General features: G+C 38.2%; 1 protein-coding gene across 1 annotated transcript; it reads right to left on the reverse strand.

The window, feature by feature from the left end:
* Positions 1–6656: 6656 nt before the first annotated feature.
* LOC110384678 (gustatory receptor 5a for trehalose) lies at positions 6657–21694 on the reverse strand. The gene is made up of 11 exons (XM_064034904.1): positions 21525–21694; positions 18024–18142; positions 17616–17795; positions 14276–14421; positions 13860–13982; positions 9680–9828; positions 8880–8933; positions 8565–8624; positions 8069–8231; positions 7367–7456; positions 6657–6710 (listed from the first exon to the last, which is right to left on the reverse strand). Exons 1-11 carry the CDS (start codon positions 21692–21694, stop codon positions 6657–6659), a joined length of 1308 nt encoding a protein of 435 aa, XP_063890974.1.
* Between the last annotated feature and the right edge of the window lie 3649 nt (positions 21695–25343).

The raw sequence follows: 25343 nt of genomic DNA on the forward strand, positions 1-25343 counted from the left end.
GAAGGTTTGAACGATACGAAGTTCGCGGGATCAGATAGTTAGAAATATATTTAGCTTTACTTAATCTTTTATTTCTTGGGGGAATGCAACAGTATGGAGGCAGCTTAAATTCAAGGAAGTTTTAAACCCACTGTAATTTGTAATTGCTACTACTTAAAAATGCTAATCTTTAACCAATCTCTTGCTTGGAACTAATAACTGAAGTTTTCTTTGATACTAAATCTTGCTTCTACTAATGTTTGTCTTTAATATTAGCAATCTATTTTGTTCTACTAATGTTGGCAATCTATTAATTCTAATCACCAAATGCATGGGCATTGTTACAATAATGCGATTTTTCAATCAATATATTATTTCTCATTCCAATACGTGAAACGTAGCAATATTCCGTATCAGAAATAGTCTGGTGTCTAGATTACAAATTAAGATTTAAGGTTGATGTTTCTAAGATCTGTAACACCAATTTCGGAAAGATGTGGATTCGTATACTTCACGAAATAATTCTAGTACAAAAATATCAGTATTGTTCAGCACACCTCTCCACCCGGAGAAAGCCGAAGAATTTTATATTTTTATCTTACTTCACTTGTTTTAGCGAAACGTTCTGTTATAACATTCCTGTGTTATACAAGAATTCTTTCGCCGTTATTTAAGAGGAGAACAAAAACGTTTTGTTTTATTAAAATTATGCCTAACGCGAAAATGCTTTTGGCAGTTTTTCTTCTTGTAAATGTTACATTGCAGTAGGTGAAGGTATTTTGTGTTAATTTTTAACCATTTTAATGTTAATGGAGAAAGGAAGAGGTTTTGTTACTTGAGTCATCATCATCATCATCAGCCTATCGCAGTCCACTGCTGGATATAGGCCTCTCCAAGTGCACGCCACTGAGATCGATTTTCGGCTTCGATTACTTGAGTAGTACAGTGTTATATTTGCTGCATTAGGTAAAGCCTTAAATTAGACATTTAAGGGCAAAGTGCAAGTTACAAGTGTTTGTAAAATAATTTTCTTAGTCTAACTCACGACTAATTGAAAGAAACTTGGCTGTAGAGGTCAGATAGACCCTAGTTCCATGCAAAACACTGGTTCCCCCACTGCATGTAGGTAATTATGAAAAAGGCTTGGCCGATAAGGATGATTTCAAGAATCTATACCTACATCTAACATACCTTTTAGTTAAAACGAAAGAAATCCAATATTTAGATCACAAATAAGAGGTCGATGACATGTAAGATGAGCTAAATTACTTAACATCGTAATTATCAGTTGGAATACTTAGTCACGACTCGAGACTCGAAGGTCCTCGAAGTCACAACAAAGTTTGTACCGGGACGTGCTAACGATACCTCTATATTAATTAGTGACGTACAGGTGCTTTCTAATTACATTCCAATTGAATTTAAAAGCAAATTATATAAAATCTTTTTAAAATTTTGTAGTCTGAATACAGCTTTTTTACCTATAGCTTACTTTCACCAAGATAAAAAAGACTTATATTTTCTCTATAAAATTAATAAGAACTATACCTACTACATTAATTAAAAATCGGATTAGCAAGATCGGATACTTACAATACATGTCTCTCGCGAATACATGGTACTGTCACAGGTTCTGGTTTGAGCTTGTGAGGTTCTTACATTATCTATTTGCTACATATGACAGACAGACAAATTGTAGTGAAAAGAGATTTCCCTCACATCATCCACCACTTTAAACAACATTAAATCTAAGGACTCGAAAGTCTTTGTAACAAAAAGGCGTATTTCACAAAAAAGGCAAGAATTTTCTCCTTTTTAATATCACTCAGCCAACACCAGTCTCCAATAAATTTAATAAGACGATTCACAAGAATCATTGTCCTTTAAAATGAGATAAGCGAACTCAATCCAGAATATTGAAATGGTAACGTTGATATTATTCCAATGGCTGTTCCAGAAATTTGCAATCGTTACATTATGCAAATGTTTCCCTGGAAACATACGGACCCGAATTTTAAACGTTTCGATTTTTTTTATCTGTAGTTAGATAAAATATAGTGCTAATATCAACATTCTCTGACTTGCTCGCGGCAGGACCTCATGAGCGCATCCGGCTGTGCTCTCGCTGTGGCGGCATATTGGGCTGACATAGTGTAGTCTCAATATATGACATGTCATCGACACAAAAGAAGAAGAATATCAACATTCAATCCCCATAGAATACGATCAGAAATACATCTTATTCGTTGTTTTTTTTTAGACTAGCAGAAACTATAATGAAAGCCATAGAGACCAGTCAGCCTATGTGATGCAGGTCATGTAACAGCCCAACCTATTACACAATCTAGTCACGGCATGCGTCATCTCAGTAATTTGCAAATAGCATTTTTTACATAAAACGCTTTTTTTTTCAAATAAATTCCTTTTCATAAGACAAAAATGTCAATAAAATGTAAAAAAAATGAAATAAAATGTCATTTGCGTTTTCTTCATAACTGAACTGATTTATTAAACCTATCAGAAAATGCAAATAAAATATTCACGAAGTTAAACAGTACCGATCGTTATTTAGGCCCGTATCTTCTCAATCCCCTATTATAAGCGTTTACCTGAAACCTGAAATAACTTCAGCGAAATGGAAAGTGATTTCATCATAAAATTCCATGCACTTCGTCTTGGCAAAATTTATTCAAGAAGTACATAGCTAGAATAGCTGCCTTCCTTCGCAGTAGGAAAAAAAAAGCTTAAAATAACCCAATATTTAAAAACCATGGTTGTGACGAACCAGTCTAAAAAAGGGGTATCGGGTTGCCCGGGTAACTGGGTTGAGGGGGTCAGATAGGCAGTCGCTTCTTGTAAAGCACTGGTACTCAGCTGAATCCGGTTAGACTGGAAGCCGACCCCAACACAGTTGGGAAAAGGCTCGGAGGATGATGATGGATGATGGTTATGACGAATGTCCTTCTAGAGCAATGAGTCGGTAAATAATCTTCTTTGCAATAGAGCACCTGTAGCCTGTAGATATATAAAAATAAGAAAATAAGCTTGTAATTTTTATGTCGTTTTTTCTAAGAATATACATTTTCTTACATCGCATTAATGTCCAATTACGGGCGGCTTACCTCAACATTTTGCACCTTATTAAACTTTCTGCTAAACGGATCTAGCGTAATTAAAGATACAGCTCGGGGATATTCAGATTTACGATAGTAATATAAAAAATAACATAGGCAAAACATGTTTTTGGTATTATTTACAGTACCTATTGTTTATAGTAGTTAGTTTCATTTTCACCGACAACTTAAACGTCTGTTTTACTCAGAGCAACTGAATGTAAATTGAACGTGAAAATTCATAGTACCTAAATAGTTGAGAAAACTGACATTTATATTCTTGTTGAACTTGAGCCTAAGACAAGAAACTTACTTCAGTATACCATAATTCCAATATTTGATCAGAATCTGTAACACCCTACCCCGTCCTTGACCGACTGTGACCCTTGATCGAGTGCCCTTCGGAAGGCCGTGTAAAAGCCTCAAGTTGGTCAACATCCTGTCTCCTACAAACATGGTCAGGGTAAAAGTTGCTACAACTTTTCTTTTAGAGTTCCTTTGTATGAAGGGAAAAGCTGTGTCTTGGTAGCTACGTTAAATTGTGGTCACTGCTGTCATTTTGTAAAGATAGTTAAAGGTGTAATAATCAGCTTTGATTTCTTTGGTTTTGAACCTGCTGTATTGATAATCCTTGCTAATATTGTACATAAATATACAACGAAAATAACTCACTCTGTTCGTCTGTCGTACTTTAACGATAAAACTACTGAACCGCTTGACGTATGAAAAAATAATGATATACATATTGTTTTGTACCTGATAAATATATACTACTACATAATATACATAAGGTTCTTTTACGGATGGAAGTGCGGGAAACAGCTAGTTTTATACATTATAAAATGAGCATGATTTTAAAATGGGTACGCACGACTAATGCAATTGAGTTACTCAATGAGTAAGGTATACATCTACAGAACCCACATACATATATCTTTATGTAGTGTCAGAATTATATATCTTGTAGAAATAAAAAAGCCGAGACATGAATTTGGATGTTAGCCAACATTACTATCATTACAGTTGATCGTAAGCATTAGCGATATAGTGAGCTCGTATTGGATAAAATGGCCACTTGATGTTTTTGTTTTATGTCCTAGGATAAAAAGAAGCTAATAATATTACGTGTTTCAGGATTTTTCTCTATATATTTTATTTGCTAATGGCTGTTTTACCGCGGATTTACCAGCATCCCGGGGGAACTTCTTCCCGTACCGGGCTAAAAATATATTCAATGGTACTCAGGGATAATGTAGCTTCCCAACAGTGAAAGAACTTTGCAAATCAGTTCAGTGGTTTCGTAGCCTTTAGGGTACAAATAAACAGACAAAAAATATATTATTTTTTATTAGATAAGCTGTTTGTAAATAATTTACTTTTTAAATTAGGTATCCTAATCTCATAAAAAGTGATTTCTAAATATCGTAAAATTCACGTTTTAATGTCGTTTTGGTGAGAACCTTAAATAATTTTAAAACTCGTTATCCATGCATCGCCGGATCGCGTAATGGCGGAGCTTCGATTTTTCAACTAGTTTCTTGCTTATTCTTGTAAAATATTATGTTGTGGAAATATTACGCGAAGACGTTGTTTTCCGATGGATATAACTTTACATGGTATCATTATAAGTTTAAGTATGAGTTTTCTAACCAATGTATTTTCCATTAAACTTGCATACCATTCCTCCACAAACTTGATCAACTGGTATAGATGTTTTATTTCACGAGATCGCGTGAGCCATACTTGTGTAAGACTCAGCCATTACCGAGTGCGCCTGAGCTTATGCTTACAAAGACAATGTGCAGTCCTTTATAATACAAATACAAATATAGTTCACCCGCTTTCGCGAGATGAAACACCTGTACCCAAAATTGAGATAGACTATGAAATAGGCCTGTAGTGACTACCAAATTGGTTTTAAAATGGTCTATATAAAATACCAAAGTACTAAAATGCTGCCAAACAATCTCATTACATACTCCTTACCTAATACTTAACAAAATATAAAGTAGAATTTCTTAACCACACATCACATAATCCGGGCTCTTGTCATACAACGTAACAAGCTGCGCGGTGTTACCACAAAAACATTTTTAATTTACGCCAAAGAAATCTGTCGTGTACGATAAGCCGATTTAGATTACCCTCACTCCGGAGACTAAACAGTCGGCAGACAGTTGCCCCGAGGACTGCCAAAATGATTATTGACTGATTATTGGTCTGGTTATTGGATGATTATTGGTCTGGTACTGGCTACCTCAATACCTGGTCATTGTTATGTGAAAGAAAGAAAGAAGAAAGAAAGAAAAACCATTTATTTTAACACACAAATGACGCAGAAAACAAACACACACAAATACAAACAATTAAAACAATGGACAAAACAAACAGTGAAACAAAAAAGAAAAGCGCTGCAGCTGCGTCACTTATGCGTGAAAAGGGGCAGCGCTCAGCATAATGCTGTGTCTCGCACACGCACGCACGAGACAACAGCGCTGGTTTTCAGCGCTGACCCACCACATGACTTGCCTCGGGACTATACAATCAAGACGCCGTTTCGGCATGTGCGCTCTACCATTCATCTTCATAATGATTTATGAGCCTGAACAAACTATCGGCCGACTAAATGTTTGCAGTGTGTGTCTCTTAGAATGAGCATTCACAAGATGATTTTATTTTTATACATATTTATTTACATTTTTATGGGAATTGTTGTCAAAATTAGGTATTACGAACACATTTTATATTAAGAACTTGAATTAACTCGTTCTCGGAATTTTGGGTGGAAATAAGTTATTTGAGACGTATTTTGGAAGATCGAGTTTCGGGTACTTATCGCGATACTTTTCACATTTGGGCTTTTTCCAACGTTGTTAAGAGATATACGGGGGCGTTATTAATATAAACGCGTTGATACGATTGTTGTGCCTAAAATAACTTCTTCAAACTTTTTTATTATTTTTTTCATGATAGTATCTGCGCAGCTAAAATAATCCAGCACTGAGCTCACAAGCACGCTTGCCCTAGTATATTATAGTACCTATAGGCAAATCCCTTCGGCTTGGAGGAGGCCTTTGTCCAACACTCTACGTTTTTCGGCTATGACAACGAATGTATATGCGCAGAACAGCATATTCCAAATGCCAGCTAAACTGACCAACCCTTGCAATGCTAAACCCAGCTTTAAAAATCCTCAAGCATATTTCTCTCACATTAGCTACCTCATTAAAGTATTTGAGCTGCGAGTGGCGCCACAGGTATCCAGTTCATTAGTTAGACCGACGTGAATAATAGTGGGCCAGAGCACTGCAGGGTTAAAGTACGCGTCGAGCGAAAAACTGCAACACTCGTTACTTTAATGATGTTACGGTAAGGGTTAAGCCGAAGTGGTGAAGTGGGAAGTCTTGAATGAGGAGTTTAGTTTTTATTTTGGTGTGGTTTATTTAAAGCTTATTTTAATGTTTTATTTACTTCGATACAGCATAGCATATACAAAGGTGGTGCAAATCACAAAGACCCAATTAAGAGTACTTAATAAAGAGTGTTTTCAAAATCTTCTGTTGTTTATCTGTTGAACTGTAGCAACACCAGTTCATATGTCACGATAGTTCCCAGGAGCTGAAAGAAAAACTATTAATTTCAATTAAAATGTCTACACATAGCACTCAGCCATTACTGTTATTTTCAACACATAGTAATGGACTATTTCTGTTATAGCTTCGTATTAGTATCTAGCTGCTTATGACTAGAGCCCACGCACATTGCGATAATTGATTGACGGCTTATTTTGAAGGCAATCGTGTATCCAATCAAATTAGTCGGTTTGATCTGATGATAATTCTACTAATCCTATCCTACTTCCTACTAATATTATAAATATGAAAGTTTGTGAGCATGTATGTTTGTTATTCTTTTACGCAAAAACGGCTAAACCGATTTGGTTGAAATTTGGTTTGTAGATAGATGAAGGTGATACCCTGGATTGACATATAGGCTACTTTTTATCAACACACCACGCGGGTGAAGCCGCGAGCGGAAGCTAGTATGTATATAGGTACATTTATGAGCACGATTTAACTAAACTATCGGCCGACTAACAGTTTACAGTGTGCGGGGTGTCATAAAGTTCCACTCGGTATAGTATCAATAAATACATACCTACCGATATATGTATATTTTTTGTGTAAATGTATCTGTGGAGACCTAAGGGGGGGGGGGCTATGTTCAGCAGGGGACGTCCTATGGCTGAGATGATGATGATGATGATAACTTACAGTTAAAATCATAGTCCTTGTCACATAAAAGAAGTCCAACCCACTCATGGCGACTTTCAAGTTGTTTATTTGTGCAATAAATCGCTCCACCTGCAATAATATTTGCGCATGTCACTGCCAAGGCCGCAATGTTTCAAAACATTATCGTGTACACAGGAAAGTACACGAAAGATATACTGGTTAATCTGGGTCAGTTGCTAAAAGTTTTAATATAAATTTAGTCAAAGTAACTACTTCCTATAGTTTCAAACACATTCTTAAAGAACCACCACCGACCAAACGATGTTTTGTGTTTTTTTTTTTTTTGTCAAACTTTAAAGAACGTTTTTTTTATAAAAATTCAAATTGCCTTGACTCGTTTCGACAATTCTACTATAAAAGTATCTCAAAAGACAGCGAGCACACTTTAGGATAAAATAAGAATGAACGGTCCTTCTGACCATAGCAGATTTCGAATCACTAGACTACTTATAGTAAATGTTTTTTTTTTTTTAATTCCCATTATCATAAACAAATACCACTATCTACGCGACGATTCATCTGTGCAACACTACAAGTCTCATACGCATAGCTTTGTATCAATGCTCTTACTATACGACCACGCTTAGGTACGACCGGTGTGCTTATAGCCTAAAACCGTTCAACCTACGAGACACGTTATCCAAAATTCCCCAATTCACATACTCTAAGCGGAGTACTCACCTCAATATGAAACCGGGAACTGGGAATTCCGTACAGCACATAAAGGGGGGCAACAGAATTGGAATGTATCCTGGCAGCCAGCAACAATACGAGCAGAGTTCTCAGCAACAGAAACGAGAACGAATATGTGAAATATATCGAGTGTTCTACGCCATTCAGAGCTCTGCAAAACAAGCGAAATCAAACCTTAATTTCGGCTACATAAGGATCATTTTTGAGTGGATGTTCAACATGTCGTTTTACAAGGATGGTAACACATTTGTCTCAATTTACTGAAGGTATTGTCTGTAACAGTGTTGTTTAATAATCTAATTAACATCTCAAGATTTCAATTTGGAATAATAGAGTGCTTTCATGGAATTTATTAGGTTCATAAGAGGAGAACACGTTATACGCAGCCTAAATGTTTACTATTCAAGACAGTAAAAATATATGATAATACTGAACTTAATCATTGCTAAATTCACTTAGAAAGGTGAAGAGTCACTTGACATACCCTTTTTCCCCTAACATCCACGGACAAAGGGGGTTCTCGTATTCATTGGCAGGAGGCACTCTGAAATGTAGACAATTCATTTGTTTTTTTATCTTCGAAGAGCTAGCCACATAAAGTTACGAAATATAGCCATAAAATATGACATATGGAACTAAGAAGTATTAAGTAAGTCACCATTATAATTATCAAAAAAAAAATAAACAAACCAAATTGACCGCCTTAAAAGTAAATTATTGTGTATTTAACCGTATAACATAGAATCTAATGCAATTTAATTTATTTTCATACATTAGCAATCAAAAAATACACACTCACTTAGTCGGAGAATCCTTGAACGTACAGGTAATAAAATGTCCCGTTTGCGTCCGACTGAAAAAGACAACATTCAAATTAGCAGGCAGTGGGAGGTTAGGTAAATAATTCGGCTAACCCTTTGACCGCTCGCCTGTGATCAGAGAGTTAGCAGAGGGTTAAATTGTACGGCCTACTAAGTTTATGCGTAGTGATAGTTTTGAGTAATGCTATTTAGTATTTTGATATAGATAGATAGATAAAACATTTATTCAGACAAACGACAAGACACCATAAAGATACACAATAAGAAATAAAACAAAACAAGAAGTGGGTAGAAAGACAAACATAAAATACAAAAATTAACGGCGTGGTGCAGTGTCTTACGATATCAAGTTAAGAGGTAATAAAATTAGTCACTTTGTTTGATTTCACTTAACAAATCCAGGTTTTTGAATCATTTAAAAGTCTATTTATTTCCAAAATTTTATGTTCACACTTAAAAGAGTAAATAAAATCAGATCCTACTACGTTTGGATGTATGTTCTTCTCACCAAAACTATTAGATGGATTTTGATGAAAAGTGCTGTAAGCTTATTATATTAGAATAACAAATAGGCTACTTTTAATCTACATAGGTGAGGGAAGAAGTTTTCTCGGGACGTAGGTGAAAGCTTAGTCAATAATTTACTAAGCTTATAGTATTGTCAAAGAAACCATGAATGGATTGTGCGGAAGACGATAAGACAGAAAGAATTGGGATAAGGGCAGGAACGATGATGACTTAACTAAAACTAACTAAGAAAACAAGGGCGGAAACTAACCTCAAGCTATAAAAAAGTTGCGTACATATCCAATACAGGTTGCTGCCAAACGAAGTCAGTATATAGATGCCGAACTGACCATTAATCAGCTTCACCAAGCGGACTATCTTCAAGTATTGCGTGCGGAATTCTAGGCAGGAAAAGTGCTCCTGTGGGACGAAAGGAAAGAAAATATAGAGGCCTGATGTATTAAAGAAGGAAATATTTTGAGTCTTGAAAATAAAAAAAACCGGCCAAGTGCGAGTCGGACTCGTGCACGAAGGGTTCCGTAAATTACAGTTAAATCAACCTATCTCAAAAACTATAAGAGATACTTTGATCAAACCAAAAATCGTTGAAAGAGTTAATTAGCATGCATCACCTCTATTTTTTTTAGAATTTTATACCCCGTAGTTATAAAAATAGAGGGGGGGGGACATACTTTTTACGACTTTGAGAGCTGATATCTCAAAAACCGTTCACTTTAAGAAAAATGTTTTTTAGAAAACTTTATATCATTTTAAAAGACCTTTCCATTGATACCCCACACGGGTATGTACATCGAAAAAAAAAATTTCATCCCTCAGTTACATGTATGGGGGGCAATTCTTTTTTTTACTATTTAGTGTCATATTTTTGTAGCGGTTCATACAACACATATTCCCATCAAATTTCATCACTGTAGTACTTATAGTTTCCGAGTAAATCGGCTGTGACAGACGGACAGACGGACAGACGGACAGACGGACATGACGAAACTATAAGGGTTCCGTTTTTGCCATTTTGGCTACGGAACCCTAAAAATGGAGTTGTATTTGGGTTTATTTTTTTTATTGTGAACTAAATGTATTATTATTAGGCAGATGGCGTCATATCACCCTTTCACCGTCTACTGGAGCGCGGTGTCTTGGTTTGGTGAATAGTCTAAGAATCAATTCTAGAAAACTAAAACAAAAACGGGTGAGCCATACTCATGTTTAAATGTACAAATTGTTTTTGTATGAATCTGTGTCTCGACCAAGCGCTCCTGAACTTACGCATAAAAAGAAAATGTGCATATACATTTACGCATTCAAGTGTGGCTTACCTGCTTTCATGAGATAACCCTTTGGGCAGTCTTGCTAATGGGTACTTTACTATAACTCCGTCAATTACGCTTTCCCTTTCAAAGAAAAAAAGTATAATCATAACCATTGATCACAAATTCAACTCCCTCGAGGTCAAACGAAAACTGCCGCGTTCAGCTACTGACTGTTCTATCCTGACGATACTTTTGAGATACATTAAGATAACTATCGCCTAAGTAATCAGGGTTAGTAGACGAATTAATTTGTTCGTTTTCGCCGACATTGCTCTCGTCTTCGCGTCGTGGATAGCGAAAGTAATGACTTCATTATAATAACTGGGGTTATAATCTTAATGATATTGCAAGGGTGTAGAATATTCTACTAAGTTTTTGGCGATAGCTATGCTTGTTAAAGTCGATACTGTGAAATCGGCCTATTTAATTATGCCATAAAAATGGTCATAGGGAAATAGGCCTATGTATACCTCTATTAAACCTTATAACGAGCAGCTGTGAGTTGGCTATCACAGAATAACAAAGACGTATATAATTCTTCAGGTTTCAGTGCTTAGGTATTTTGAGATTTTTATTGTGTCAAAGATGAAACAGTAAAAATATACACACAGTATAATTATACATTAGAAATAATAAGAAAAATTGAGAAACAATGATGTTCATAAGTATGTTACTCGAACGGCTACCTACTTAATACCTCCTTAGCCCTATAATAATTGGAATTCACACCTCAACATGACTCCTACCTATACAATACGCTAAAACGTAGAAACAATGAAAATGTAAATGACTACAAACAAATTGCGCAAACATTGCGAAATTAGGCGAAGGAAACTAACGACTGTAGTCTGTAGTCGCACACAATTTCACTCAACTAGTAGTGTTTAATTGAAACCTGTGTCTAAAACAAACCTGTATTTGTAACTAGATTTTGCACGTGACTCTGGATAAAGTAGCTTATCTCTGTCACAAAGGTGCTATACTTCTCTGCGCCAAAAGCCATTCAAATCGGTTCAGCTGTTTTGTGTCTGAAACCGTAACAAGCTATCATTCCCATTATAGTAAAGCTTGACTCTGCACTTTTGGGGACTATGGCCAAGAGCAATCAATATTTTTGCGAGATTCAACAAATGTGCAGCATTGTGACTCATACAAATATTTCTTCAGGTCTACTCCCTCTAATAAACGTTAACAAGTTACTTACGTGCAAAAATTTCTAAATGCCCGCGGAATTGCAACTTTTGCGTGCAAACAGATGCTGTGAAGTCTCTCAGGAGTCTGTGGAGACTCGTTCACAATTTTAGTAGAATCTCCCCATAAGCCTACAGCCTACAGCGATAAGCCTTAATCTAAACCTAGTGAGACGTTTTATTTCGGCTAAAATAATAAACTAACAAATGCAAGTCGCAGGCAGCCGGGTGCTGAGTTTTCTGTGTTGGCAACTCGCCATGCGCAAAAAGATTATAGTTTGAAAACAAAATTGGCAGATATTAAATGCAGTCTTTGTAGGTTTAAGGGATAATTTTGAACATAAACGTATGATTTTTTACGTTTTTTTATCAATATCAATTTGTATACCTACCTAACCAATAGAGTTTTTCCAAGAATTACCAAGCATGTGTTTTTGTAAAATTACTGATCCTTCATTCAGATGTAGATGGTTTATTTTTACAACAAAAAATAGTAATTTTGATACCATTGTAACGTTTGGGTTTAGTGGTAGGTACCCTAGTAGGTAGAAAAATAAAAAAGAAATTTAGTAAATTAGTATATTCTACAAAAGATCGGCAGAGCCGGGAGTGGGTTTAGAATAATCGAGCTCGCGTTAAGTTCTGGCCCGCTATAGAACACTACTACCCTGTATAGTCAGGCAGCTCGGCAGCGGTCAGGCGGGGTAAGTGTGCAGCGCGCTAGTAGATGCCGGACGCGCAGGTAGATGCAGGACACGTAGATAGGCGCGGCACGTAGGTAGGCACAGGCACGTAGGTAGACACAGGCACGTAGGTAGACACAGGCACGTAGGTAGACAAGCGCGTAGGTAGACAGGTGCGTAGGTAGGTGCACTTAGGGTAGGTGCACTACGGTAGGTGCACTGGAGGTAGTCAGGTACTTGAACCCTGGAATGTCCGTTATGTTCCGTCTTAGTTACGGTCCGGTTATATCCAGCCACGACTGCAACATCCCGATTTCCACTTACTCACTACCTAACTAGATGGAAAGCAGTGATCAAGCACTAGATAGCATCGAGATGAGGCAGCCTAGGCAGCGTGACAAATCATAATTACAGCTAACAAAATGTAATCTGAATGCAAGTGATGAGGGTGAAAGTATTTGCATGATTTAAAAAGCAAAGCACTATTTTAAATGAAGTTAATGAAATTAATAAATAGGTAGTCACTATAAGAAATTATTTGAAAAGAAGAATATGGAAAAATAATTGTAGGGCGTGGCCCTCATGACACGGTCTAAGTGCACCGGTCATGTAAGGTCAAATACCACATGATATTTTTTTTAAAAGCGTTATGGAAATACGTACATAGGCCATAGGTAATATTCCACAAGAACAGCAACAAAGGCGTGATCGTAGCATGATATAACATAATGAATGCACAATGAAATTAGCAAGTCATCCTACGACACGTCACGTACTCACGTATAACTTTTCTAGATGCACATAATAAGCAATATTTTGCAACACTCACCCGATCTGGGGTATACACTGACTTTAAAAGTTATTTTAAAAGCACAATAGTTTATTAACGGTTAAATTATTTGCAATAAAATCGCGAGTTAAAAATGTACATAGACCAGTAGTAGTAGTAGACTGTATCGGCTCGCGGCGTCGTGCTAGTGACCGTCTCGCGATTGACCGCCGGCTCTGCTCGCGTCGCCTCATAGGAGGGATAGTTCGCCGAACCGGTTTCCGTCACCCGTCAACGGCGCACGGCTCGCGGCGCGCGGCCGAGATATAGCAAGTCTAGTATTTTTAAATATTCAAAATATAACGTACAACGTTACACCATTTATACAGAAAAATAATACCTACAACAATGTTATTTCCCTTACAACACTTTTTAAATTCCTCAAACAATTTTGTTCCAACATTATAATAATGGTTACCTGTTCTGCAGCTTTCTTGAGTAGCTCGTTATGTATGAGCAGATGCTCCGTCAGGTAGATGCTGATCACCATGATGAGCAGGTCGTTCAGGCTCCACACAAATGTCGACTGAATATTGAACAACTGCAACAGAGGCAAAAGGTGAGACTCTTTTACACAACCTTCTCCTTATAGTCTAGCTAATGTGTGACATGCCATTTTTGTACCATGATACTTCAAAGATTCAGGAGTGTCAAGGGACGTTAACAGTGACATCACACGATCTCTGCCGCAGATTTAGTAATTTTTTAAAAGTACCAAGGGCCTTTAGAAAAGGTGTAAATCACTTAAATGATTTTGAATGAAGAGCGATTGTAGAATTACTGCAATTTTGGTAAGGTACTATGAACATAATTAATCCTCAGAACAATACTAACCTCACTAAGAGCCCCCTTCCATATAGTAAAAGGCGTATAATCAAAGATCCAAGGCATATTGAATCGAAAGTAGTTTTCAGCCACATTGTTCGAATCACAAGCACAAGCTACTTTTAATCCATAAAACACTGAAAGGAGGTGTTCCACTGAAATCAGAAAAAAAACATTATAAAGGTCATGGCACACATGAACGGCACAGCACGATGTACCTCCAACCCAGTGACTAACTTGTCATTTTAATTTAAGCCCTTAAGTCGTAGGTCATATAAAAAAAATTATATCGTCAATATAAAAAACTAATGGCGGGGTGACAGCGAGCTTGCATCTATCTAATAACAACTGCACCATGCCGTGGCGTGCATGTGTGGCATGACCTTTAATACATTCAACTCAATCAATGGCTGCAGTAAACTAGTATCTGAACGTTCAACATTCAAGAACTTGTAACCTGTTCAGAAATGTGAATGTGTACTACGCTACGATTTCGTAGCACACTGCTACGCCGTTTCGTAGCGCGTAGCCACACGTTGCTTCTACATTTCCAAGCTTTGCTTGGTGCTGTAGAATACTTGGTGAATTTCTGTCTGCAAATTTTGATCGTTTTCGAAAATCTGAAGTAAGAAAATAGTCGTTTGATTCGAAATACCACATAGATATGTATAAAAAAATATTACTTTTCTTATTTAAGAAAAGGTCTTAATTCCATTAAATTGCTTTGCGATGTATTTCTAAAATCTTGAAGGATTAATAGTAAATACGTGTTTACGTACTTAAATTATTATATTTGATAGTATATATTTCATCTGTCTCATCCATCTAATTTGATTTATGTGGAGAGCACACCTGAGTCTATGCGACGTATTTTCTGTTGCTCGTGGTAATGTATTAATGTTTGATACTATTATTATAAAATTAGCCAGTAAATAATATCGTTAAACATAAAGGTTATACAGAATTTCAGATTGTTTTATTTGATAAACTGAATTTTGAGAAGTATAGTAAAGGTTAAAGTTAGGGTTAGCTTCTAGTCGAACTGGATGCAAATGAGTATCAGAGTTTACATGGAGCGACTGTCTATCTGACCTCTTCGAACCAGTATCCTGGGAACTTAATACCCTTCAAAGACTGGTTGTCAGACTAGAAGAAGACATGCTGGGCTGAAACAACATTGGACTAAGGGCAGGAGGATGATGATGACGACTTCAGATTATTTACGAGACCTTTCCTTGTTTGAGAGGACAAAGTGACTGATATAATAATACGTACCAATAGCAGCAGTCAATATGAATATAGTGGTGACGTTGCTGATGGAGGCCACGTTCCTGTGGAAGGGAGGCAGCTCGCGCTCCAGCGTCTCCACGCTGCCCACCAGCGCGGGCCAGCAGCGACCGATGTGCAGCAGTATTAGTGACGAGATCATACGTACCAATAGCAGCAGTCAATATGAATATAGTGGTGACGTTGCTGATGGAGGCCACGTTCCTGTGGAAGGGAGGCAGCTCGCGCCCAGCGTCTCCACGCTGCCCACCAGCGCGGGCCAGCAGCGACCGATGTGCAGCAGTATTAGTGACGAGATCATACGTACCAATAGCAGCAGTCAATATGAATATAGTGGTGACGTTGCTGATGGAGGCCACGTTCCTGTGGAAGGGAGGCAGCTCGCGCTCCAGCGTCTCCACGCTGCCCACCAGCGCGGGCCAGCAGCGACCGATGTGCAGCAGTATTAGTGACGAGATCATACGTACCAATAGCAGCAGTCAATATGAATATAGTGGTGACGTTGCTGATGGAGGCCACGTTCCTGTGGAAGGGAGGCAGCTCGCGCTCCAGCGTCTCCACGCTGCCCACCAGCGCGGGCCAGCAGCGACCGATGTGCAGCAGTATTAGTGACGAGATCATACGTACCAATAGCAGCAGTCAATATGAATATAGTGGTGACGTTGCTGATGGAGGCCACGTTCCTGTGGAAGGGAGGCAGCTCGCGCTCCAGCGTCTCCACGCTGCCCACCAGCGCGGGCCAGCAGCGACCGATGTGCAGCAGTATTAGTGACGAGATCATACGTACCAATAGCAGCAGTCAATATGAATATAGTGGTGACGTTGCTGATGGAGGCCACGTTCCTGTGGAAGGGAGGCAGCTCGCGCTCCAGCGTTCCACGCTGCCCACCAGCGCGGGCCAGCAGCGACCGATGTGCAGCAGTATTAGTGACGAGATCATACGTACCAATAGCAGCAGTCAATATGAATATAGTGGTGACGTTGCTGATGGAGGCCACGTTCCTGTGGAAGGGAGGCAGCTCGCGCTCCAGCGTCTCCACGCTGCCCACCAGCGCGGGCCAGCAGCGACCGATGTGCAGCAGTATTAGTGACGAGATCATACGTACCAATAGCAGCAGTCAATATGAATATAGTGGTGACGTTGCTGATGGAGGCCACGTTCCTGTGGAAGGGAGGCAGCTCGCGCTCCAGCTCCACGCTGCCCACCAGCGCGGGCCAGCAGCGACCGATGTGCAGCAGTATTAGTGACGAGATCATACGTACCAATAGCAGCAGTCAATATGAATATAGTGGTGACGTTGCTGATGGAGGCCACGTTCCTGTGGAAGGGAGGCAGCTCGCGCTCCAGCGTCTCCACGCTGCCCACCAGCGCGGGCCAGCAGCGACCGATGTGCAGCAGTATTAGTGACGAGATCATACGTACCAATAGCAGCAGTCAATATGAATATAGTGGTGACGTTGCTGATGGAGGCCACGTTCCTGTGGAAGGGAGGCAGCTCGCGCTCCAGCGTCTCCACGCTGCCCACCAGCGCGGGCCAGCAGCGACCGATGTGCAGCAGTATTAGTGACGAGATCATACGTACCAATAGCAGCAGTCAATATGAATATAGTGGTGACGTTGCTGATGGAGGCCACGTTCCTGTGGAAGGGAGGCAGCTCGCGCTCCAGCGTCTCCACGCTGCCCACCAGCGCGGGCCAGCAGCGACCGATGTGCAGCAGTATTAGTGACGAGATCATACGTACCAATAGCAGCAGTCAATATGAATATAGTGGTGACGTTGCTGATGGAGGCCACGTTCCTGTGGAAGGGAGGCAGCTCGCGCTCCAGCGTCTCCACGCTGCCCACCAGCGCGGGCCAGCAGCGACCGATGTGCAGCAGTATTAGTGACGAGATCATACGTACCAATAGCAGCAGTCAATATGAATATAGTGGTGACGTTGCTGATGGAGGCCACGTTCCTGTGGAAGGGAGGCAGCTCGCGCTCCAGCGTCTCACGCTGCCCACCAGCGCGGGCCAGCAGCGACCGATGTGCAGCAGTATTAGTGACGAGATCATACGTACCAATAGCAGCAGTCAATATGAATATAGTGGTGACGTTGCTGATGGAGGCCACGTTCCTGTGGAAGGGAGGCAGCTCGCGCTCCAGCGTCTCCACGCTGCCCACCAGCGCGGGCCAGCAGCGACCGATGTGCAGCAGTATTAGTGATGAAATCAGGCTTGATGTGTAGAATACTGCGTTTGCTGAAATAATCAAAATATTATTTCTGTTTCCATCTTTTATGCCTACCTAAGAGATTATTTTTTAGATCCTAATGAAGGTGTCTTTTAATATTATCAGTAGGCTCAATGGCATTACATAGGTATAAAGTATATTAGTATATACTTCCTCTTAAAACCGTATCAAAATCAGAAGGATAGACAGTGTAAAGTAACTTGGTTTTGAAAGACATCATGACATGAAAAACTTACTGATATTAGCTAAGGAGATACCATTCATCATCAGCCAGCAGAGGGTCATGACAAACATAAGCAGCTGACCGAAAAGACTCGCCACGTACAGGATCGTGTATGGTGACCGGAATGTGAACCTGAAAACATAATAATTAGGGAATATACACACGTCTTCACTAATATTATAAAGTTGAAACAATTGTTTGAAACCTGTGAAATAGTTGTGAAAGTGCTAACTCTGTTAGAAAAATTATTCCAGTGTCCTTTTCTTTAAGTGAAAAATTGTATTTAAGCATTTCGGAAGGATGTATTCGCGATGTAGTTCGTAGGCGACCTCATTAAAACTGCGGGCAATAACTAGTAATAATATACCTAAGTTCTATAATATATACTTAATTAATCTGTGGTAGATATTCGATTTTAAATTTTAATAGAAATTCAAGCTCAAATCTGAATCAATTGATTTAATTCCACTACAAATCGCAACGAAATTCAAATAACAGAAACATTACTAATGCAAGCGACTAAAAGCACACCAAACTAAAATTAAATTCATTTGTTTCCACACGAAAACCTTTTACTACAAAATGGTAACGAAACGCGACCACAAACCTTTCTAACACTACATTTAAATCCTAATAATCCAAGAGTAACTATGCACACTACAAACTTTTAGTCGGCCGACAGTTTGTTCGGGCTCATAAATGGGTATGGAAATGATTGGTAGTACATAACAACGATTAAGTATTTGGCCGGTAGCAGATCGACAAAAATAAATGAATAAAAAGTATTTAAAAATCGTTTATTACTCCACTTTATGTCTTTACTAGGCTGGATTTTATTATAGTATAAACCATCCTCTTCAATCACTTTCTATTATAAAAACCGGCCAAGTGCGAGTCGGACTCGTGCACGAAGGGTTCCGTAAATTACAGTTAAATCAACCTATCTCAAAAACTATAAGAGATACTTTGATCAAACCAAAAATCGTTGAAAGAGTTAATTAGCATGCATCACCTCTATTTTTTTTAGAATTTTATACCCCGTAGTTATAAAAATAGAGGGGGGGGGACATACTTTTTACGACTTTGAGAGCTGATATCTCAAAAACCGTTCACTTTAAGAAAAATGTTTTTTAGAAAACTTTATATCATTTTAAAAGACCTTTCCATTGATACCCCACACGGGTATGTACATCGAAAAAAAAAATTTCATCCCTCAGTTACATGTATGGGGGGCCCCACCCCCAATTCTTTTTTTTACTATTTAGTGTCATATTTTTGTAGCGGTTCATACAACACATATTCCCATCAAATTTCATCACTGTAGTACTTATAGTTTCCGAGTAAATTGGCTGTGACAGACGGACAGACGGACAGACGGACAGACGGACATGACGAAACTATAAGGGTTCCGTTTTTGCCATTTTGGCTACGGAACCCTAAAAACCGTATCTAAATCCGTTGCGAAGTTTTTAAGATTTAATCATACATATGGACAGAGAAATCGACTTTGTTTAATACGACGTAGTGATTTAAATTTAGTTTATTATTTCACTTTATTTAAAGTTAGATTTAATTTACGATTTCCTTAAAAAAAAACCCCATCCATCGGAGCCACAATCGGCTGACTTTTTAATCTGTAGTTTGCAAGTAATCTAGAGCTCTTCGATAGGTATTTGCATCAACTAAACGAGATTATCATGTGTCATTACGTATGCTGCTACCCACTTCATCCATTCTTAATTCATTTGATTACATGTAGCGTCATTAGAATGTCTCACAGGTGTTGGAATTGTCGCTGGGGAATCTGCTAAGGCGCTTTTCACATTACGATGCTTTATGGCAATAATTTTGCAAGTAGTTTTGTTAATCAAAATATTTATGACGCATTAAGGATTATTTTAATTCCATTATCATAAGGGAAAGTTATTGTGGAAAAAAGTAAGGAAAGGACATTCGACACATTTTAGCTTTTTTATAGTTACAATCATCTCGGAATAAACAAGATTTTACACATATAAAAAAATACGCTAGTTACATTTTTCCAGAAATAGATAGAAAAATAATCCTTTGTAGAAAAGATGAACGCACAAAAAAGACCAAAAACAATACAGTTACGTTTGCGACATTGGTACACATTCTAACATTCAAGTAAGTATCGCAATGTGCTACGAGCCTAAGTTATAGTAAACTGGCTGGTGCCCGCGACTTCGTCTGCGCAGGTTTAGTATTTCGAACAATATGTTTACAAATTGTAGCCTATGTGTTATTCTGATGTATAAGCTATATTATTGTAAAGTTTCATTAAAATCCATTCAGTAGTCTTTTCGTGAAAGAGTAACAAACATCCATACATACAAACTTTCGCGTTTATAATATTAGTAGGATTCGCGAGACTGCGTAGTGTAATGTTATTAAAACAGTACATCTTTGAGTGAAACTCAGATGTTGTCTTAATGTGTTAGCTCGTATAGCTTTCACAACAACTTTACATAATACTATATGACGCCTGTAGTCTCTGAAACATCTAGTTCTACGCTATAATTACAGTATACGTGTATTGAGGCAGGTATGGCCTTATTCGGCTCAAATCTAGTCTGATTATATTTTTGTAAATTGTCTATTTGGTAATACTCAAAATATTCAAACAATGCATCCTTTTCGATCCCTCTATAATACTAAATTAGCTGCGTCTACGATGTTCTAAGAGTTATTTGTTTATTTGAGCAAAACCACTTTAAACATTACGTAGATACATTATGTACCTAGACATAGCTAATTAGGTACAAGATGTCCCACCCACTCAAGACGTGTCATAATAATAGGACTCAATTCTTATGAAAACAAAAGCTTATATAACTCTTCAGGACATAAGTCCTAACCCTCTAACAATCAACCCACGTTTACAAGTTCAATTATGTCCTAAGTACCGATCTGTATTCTAGCAATCTAGATCGCCTAACAATCCCAATCGTAAGTAATAGGTTAGCCGAAGTACTTGTTCTCTACGAATGTAGGTACCTATCTTCTCATACACTGAATATTCGCAGAGTTGGAGCAATTTGACAGAAACAACCCCGTACGCGTCAAGTGGAGCTCATATCCGATTTACTGATTGGTATTTTGTGAACCGTTTTTATTGGGAATTTTATGTTATGTATGGCATGTCATTTTACCCCTTCAGCATTTATTGATCTAAACTAAATTTAGATCTAAACTAGATTTATAAAGAGCCGATCTCAAAAAGTCTTTCGCTGTTGGGAAATTACAATATTCCTAAGTGACACATTAGGCAATATTTTATCTGGGTATGGATAATAGTTTCCACGGGACGCGGATGAAACCACGGAAGTAGCTCGCTAATAAAAAGGTGAAGGTGCAGCACTGAAACATTCCCCTTCTCCTTACCTCTCTTCCTTGTCAGCTTTTGGTGAAAGTAGGGTGGATTTGTGCCCACTAAAAAGACGGCAAGTCTTACCCATCCGACCCCCCAACCCAACCCGTCATCCCATCTTACCTTAACCTCTGGCTAGTGGGACAAGTGAGACCAGAGACAGGGAGTAGCCCCATCACTCGGCTGCAGAACAAAGTTCCTCTGACGGTACTATGGAGACCGCATATCTCGCGCTTATCTAACCGATGTCGGGCCGCCATGTTGAATGTCTTGAGAAATAGTTTCGATGGCATTGTTGGTGGATCTAGAATAGTGAATTCATTTTTTCAAATAATATATTAATAAGGATTTTTTTTTTTATTCCCTAAAGGCTCCGAAACTACTGAATCGATTAAGTAAAAAAAATACTTCACTGTCGGAAAGCTAGGCTATCTCTGAGTAACATAGTATATGTAACTATGTCCCGGTACGATAAGGAATTCCCCCGGGACTTGGTAGATATCGCAAGAAATAAGTAGTCTAAAGTTTTTATTTTATAAGCAACATACTTAACTTTTAGACGTCTTGTTTTGAGCTTAAAGCGATCATCCAGTGAGGGAACCACTGTACAATTACCAATGGCTGAAACATTCAACGGGTTATACAAACAAAATGTAGACCTGTCTTGTCGCATTGACACCAGGAAAATTCCTATTTTCATTGAAAACACAAGTTACCACAATCCATAAGGTCTGGGTATAGTTTTGTGTAGATAAACAATTCAAGTTGACATCATTCATCGGGTTAGAACACTGTTTTGTTTAACTATGAAAATATTGGCTTTTGAGTGAAAAGTGGGGATTTACTGAGATTGGTTTTGCTACGTGCTACGATAATGTAGGGAAGCGCCTGGTTTTCTTCCAAAGTGTCTGCCTTACCTCTACACTGACCGGCTGACTGAATGCGTTTTCAACGTTACAAAGAATATTTAAATACATTTTAATATTTCAAAGCAATTAATTCCAATAACTTGAAACAATTTAACATCAATAACTAGTTATAATTTACTCAAAAACTTTGCAATACGTTCGATACTCAACGTCTTTGATAAGTATTCAACAATAAATTGTATTCATTTTTAATTAAAGAATTTAATGAATTCTCGATAAAATAAATTGCAATAATTGTAGTAATGTAATTAAAACTACGTAATTCATAACGATGTTTAAAAGAAAAACACGTCAGATAAAAATACAAAATGAAACAATATTTTGAAAAAATCATATCTCACAAAAGTACCTACGTGAATAACTATATTTGACTAGGTACCTACATATTTGAATTGATTATTATATGAATATCAAATTCATGAAGGTCCTGCCATAATCCAAAAACCCTAGGTACGGTAGATACCTACTTACTTCAAATAAGTACCTACTGTAAACATCAAAAATGTTGGCAAACAAACCTGCAAGCTTTAGTCAAAATGGCGGCATGCATGCGTTCTGCTGGAAATAACACAGATAAATAACCAAGTCACGGGTTACACGTGGGGTTGTATGAAGCGAGGTAAGACTGCTAGCGATGTTCTTTAAGCTTGCTTGTCGCCATCGCTGGTTAAGCTTGTCGCTAAGTAACAGTAGAAAAGCTCCATTGATTAGGTATAGCTATAGATAACACTATAAATTCCAACAGGTATCTGTGGAGATCAAAGGGGGAGGCCTATGTTCAGCAGTGGACGTCCTATGGCTGAGATGATGATGATAGATAACACTTGCTTGGCTAGGTCGGTCCGAGAGCATCTACCTATGGTATGACGAGTTCCTCGGTGTTTCGGCAGATATGTCAAATTGGTGGTTCGGGATTAAAACATCTTTGACAGTGATTTAAAGTAATCAGTAGCAAGAAAGTCTGGCACCCAGTATTGCAAAGATTACCCATGTAACTGAGTTGAGGACGTTAAGCAAGCAGTCACTGTTAACAACCCTACGTTAATTTTGCACTGAGGAGATGCAATTCTCTCGAAAAATAAGATTAAATGTTAAACGTCATATTTTTCGCTAACCGCTTTCAATAGGACATAGGCCGAGCCACATTGTGACACTCCCGCGGGTCATAAGCAAACTAATGTAATGAGTTGAACGCTGGTTAACGTTTTTGCACTAGAAGAGGTTTCGCGACAAATGTAGGTTCTACCCATTAAAATGTTCTATTTGAAAGTTACGCTCATAAAGCATATTAATACTTTATACTTAAGACCTCAGAGCTTACGACGTGCTCTGTCGGTAACCTTTTTGTTAATCAGGTTTTGTAAAAACTTGGTGACTTATGTGAGGTAGGTAGATAACCTACCTACCTTTATTTAACGACATTTTGGTGAGGAGGTATTTTTTATAGGTAGGTACGTTATTCGATTTCATAATCAAATTCCATTCATAAAATGAATTCTAATTCCAATCTTATTTTGTAGATAATTTACTTATATTAAAAGAATGTCTTAGCCCTCGTATCCCACCTAACGCTTCATACCCACACGCGGAATCCCTTACTCGTTTATGCGTTCAACATAAGGAACATTTCATAGAGATTAGCTTAATCCCGCCAACAAACATTACACCACGTCTGCTTATGAATTTTATGTAGTAATTTGAATAAACCTTCAAATGAGTAGACAGCTAGTAGGTGTTAACAGTCCCATCCATACCAAAATACCATTCGTGCTTTTAGCTTTAGGTAGGGAGGTATAAATGCAAAAGTATGTAGCTCCGTAAGTTGTATGTAGTGTACTGTATTATCACCGATATCTGTCCTCTCGAGTGCACACTATCTCTATGGCCAGTTGGCGGGAATCAGTGAGAGTGTGTGGCACGAGAGTAAGACGTTATGCAGGCAAGCGAGCCGATATCCTAATTATCGGATAGTAATTACAGAGATACAGGTAGGGCGAACACTGCATTATGTCTGTCCGACTTTCACTCCAGAAAGAACTACACAGATACCTGAGAAAGGACAGGACGTAGGCTTCTTTGAAGTTCTGCCTGTAAATAATTTCTTTGGTCTTCAAAACAGACTAAGAAGGAATAAACAGAAGGCTGCAGATTAGTTGCAATCCTTGCCATTTAGCATTTAAATGAATTTGCAGCTCCTTGAAACTCAATGTTGGACCTTCAACATCATATTGAAGTTTACAGGTTACATTATTTTATGAACATGAACGATGAGTCTTGGCTGAGCAAACATATTGCGAGATAAGCACTGTACCTATCTTGCTCTGAATGTAAATATAAATATATCCCTCTTCGTAAATACGTAGTACCCAATGTGTGCGTTCGCGCAGCGGAATGTTGTTGAATTTAAAGATTTTAATAATGCAGATAATTAGTGTAAGACGTCCTATAATTGTGTATGGTAAATAAAAAATTGTGTATGCAGCCATTGTGGACAAATTCACCAAAAATAGATTCCGCTGGGCGAACGCTGGCGAACGTTGTCCTGGCGGAACTTTTTTTAATCCATAGACTTTAGAAGAAAAGAGATGTGTCCGAAAATTAGTGTGTATTTGTGTATAATTGATTTATGTATGAATGAAATCAGTGCATGCATAAACTTCGGAGAAATTCAAGTTTCCGCTACGCGAACGTTTGGCCATTAGCTACGACTTTTTCTAAATCTGTTTTTTAAACAAATATAAACAAATTCAAAACAACGTATGTAAAAATCTACAGCTCTCTATGTAAGCGCTTTGTATGAAAACTAGCTAATGGCCAAACGTTCGCGTAGCGGAAACTTGAATTTCTCCGAAGTTTATGCATGCACTGATTTCATTCATACATAAATCAATTATACACAAATACACACTAATTTTCGGAAACATCTTTTTACTTCTAAAGTCTATGGATTAAAAAAAGTTCCGCCAGGACAACGTTCGCCAGCGTTCGCCCAGCGGAATTTGTTTTTGGTGAA

Source organism: Helicoverpa armigera, chromosome 5 (assembly GCF_030705265.1).
Source record: "Helicoverpa armigera isolate CAAS_96S chromosome 5, ASM3070526v1, whole genome shotgun sequence".
Classification (NCBI taxonomy): Eukaryota; Metazoa; Arthropoda; class Insecta; order Lepidoptera; family Noctuidae; genus Helicoverpa; species Helicoverpa armigera.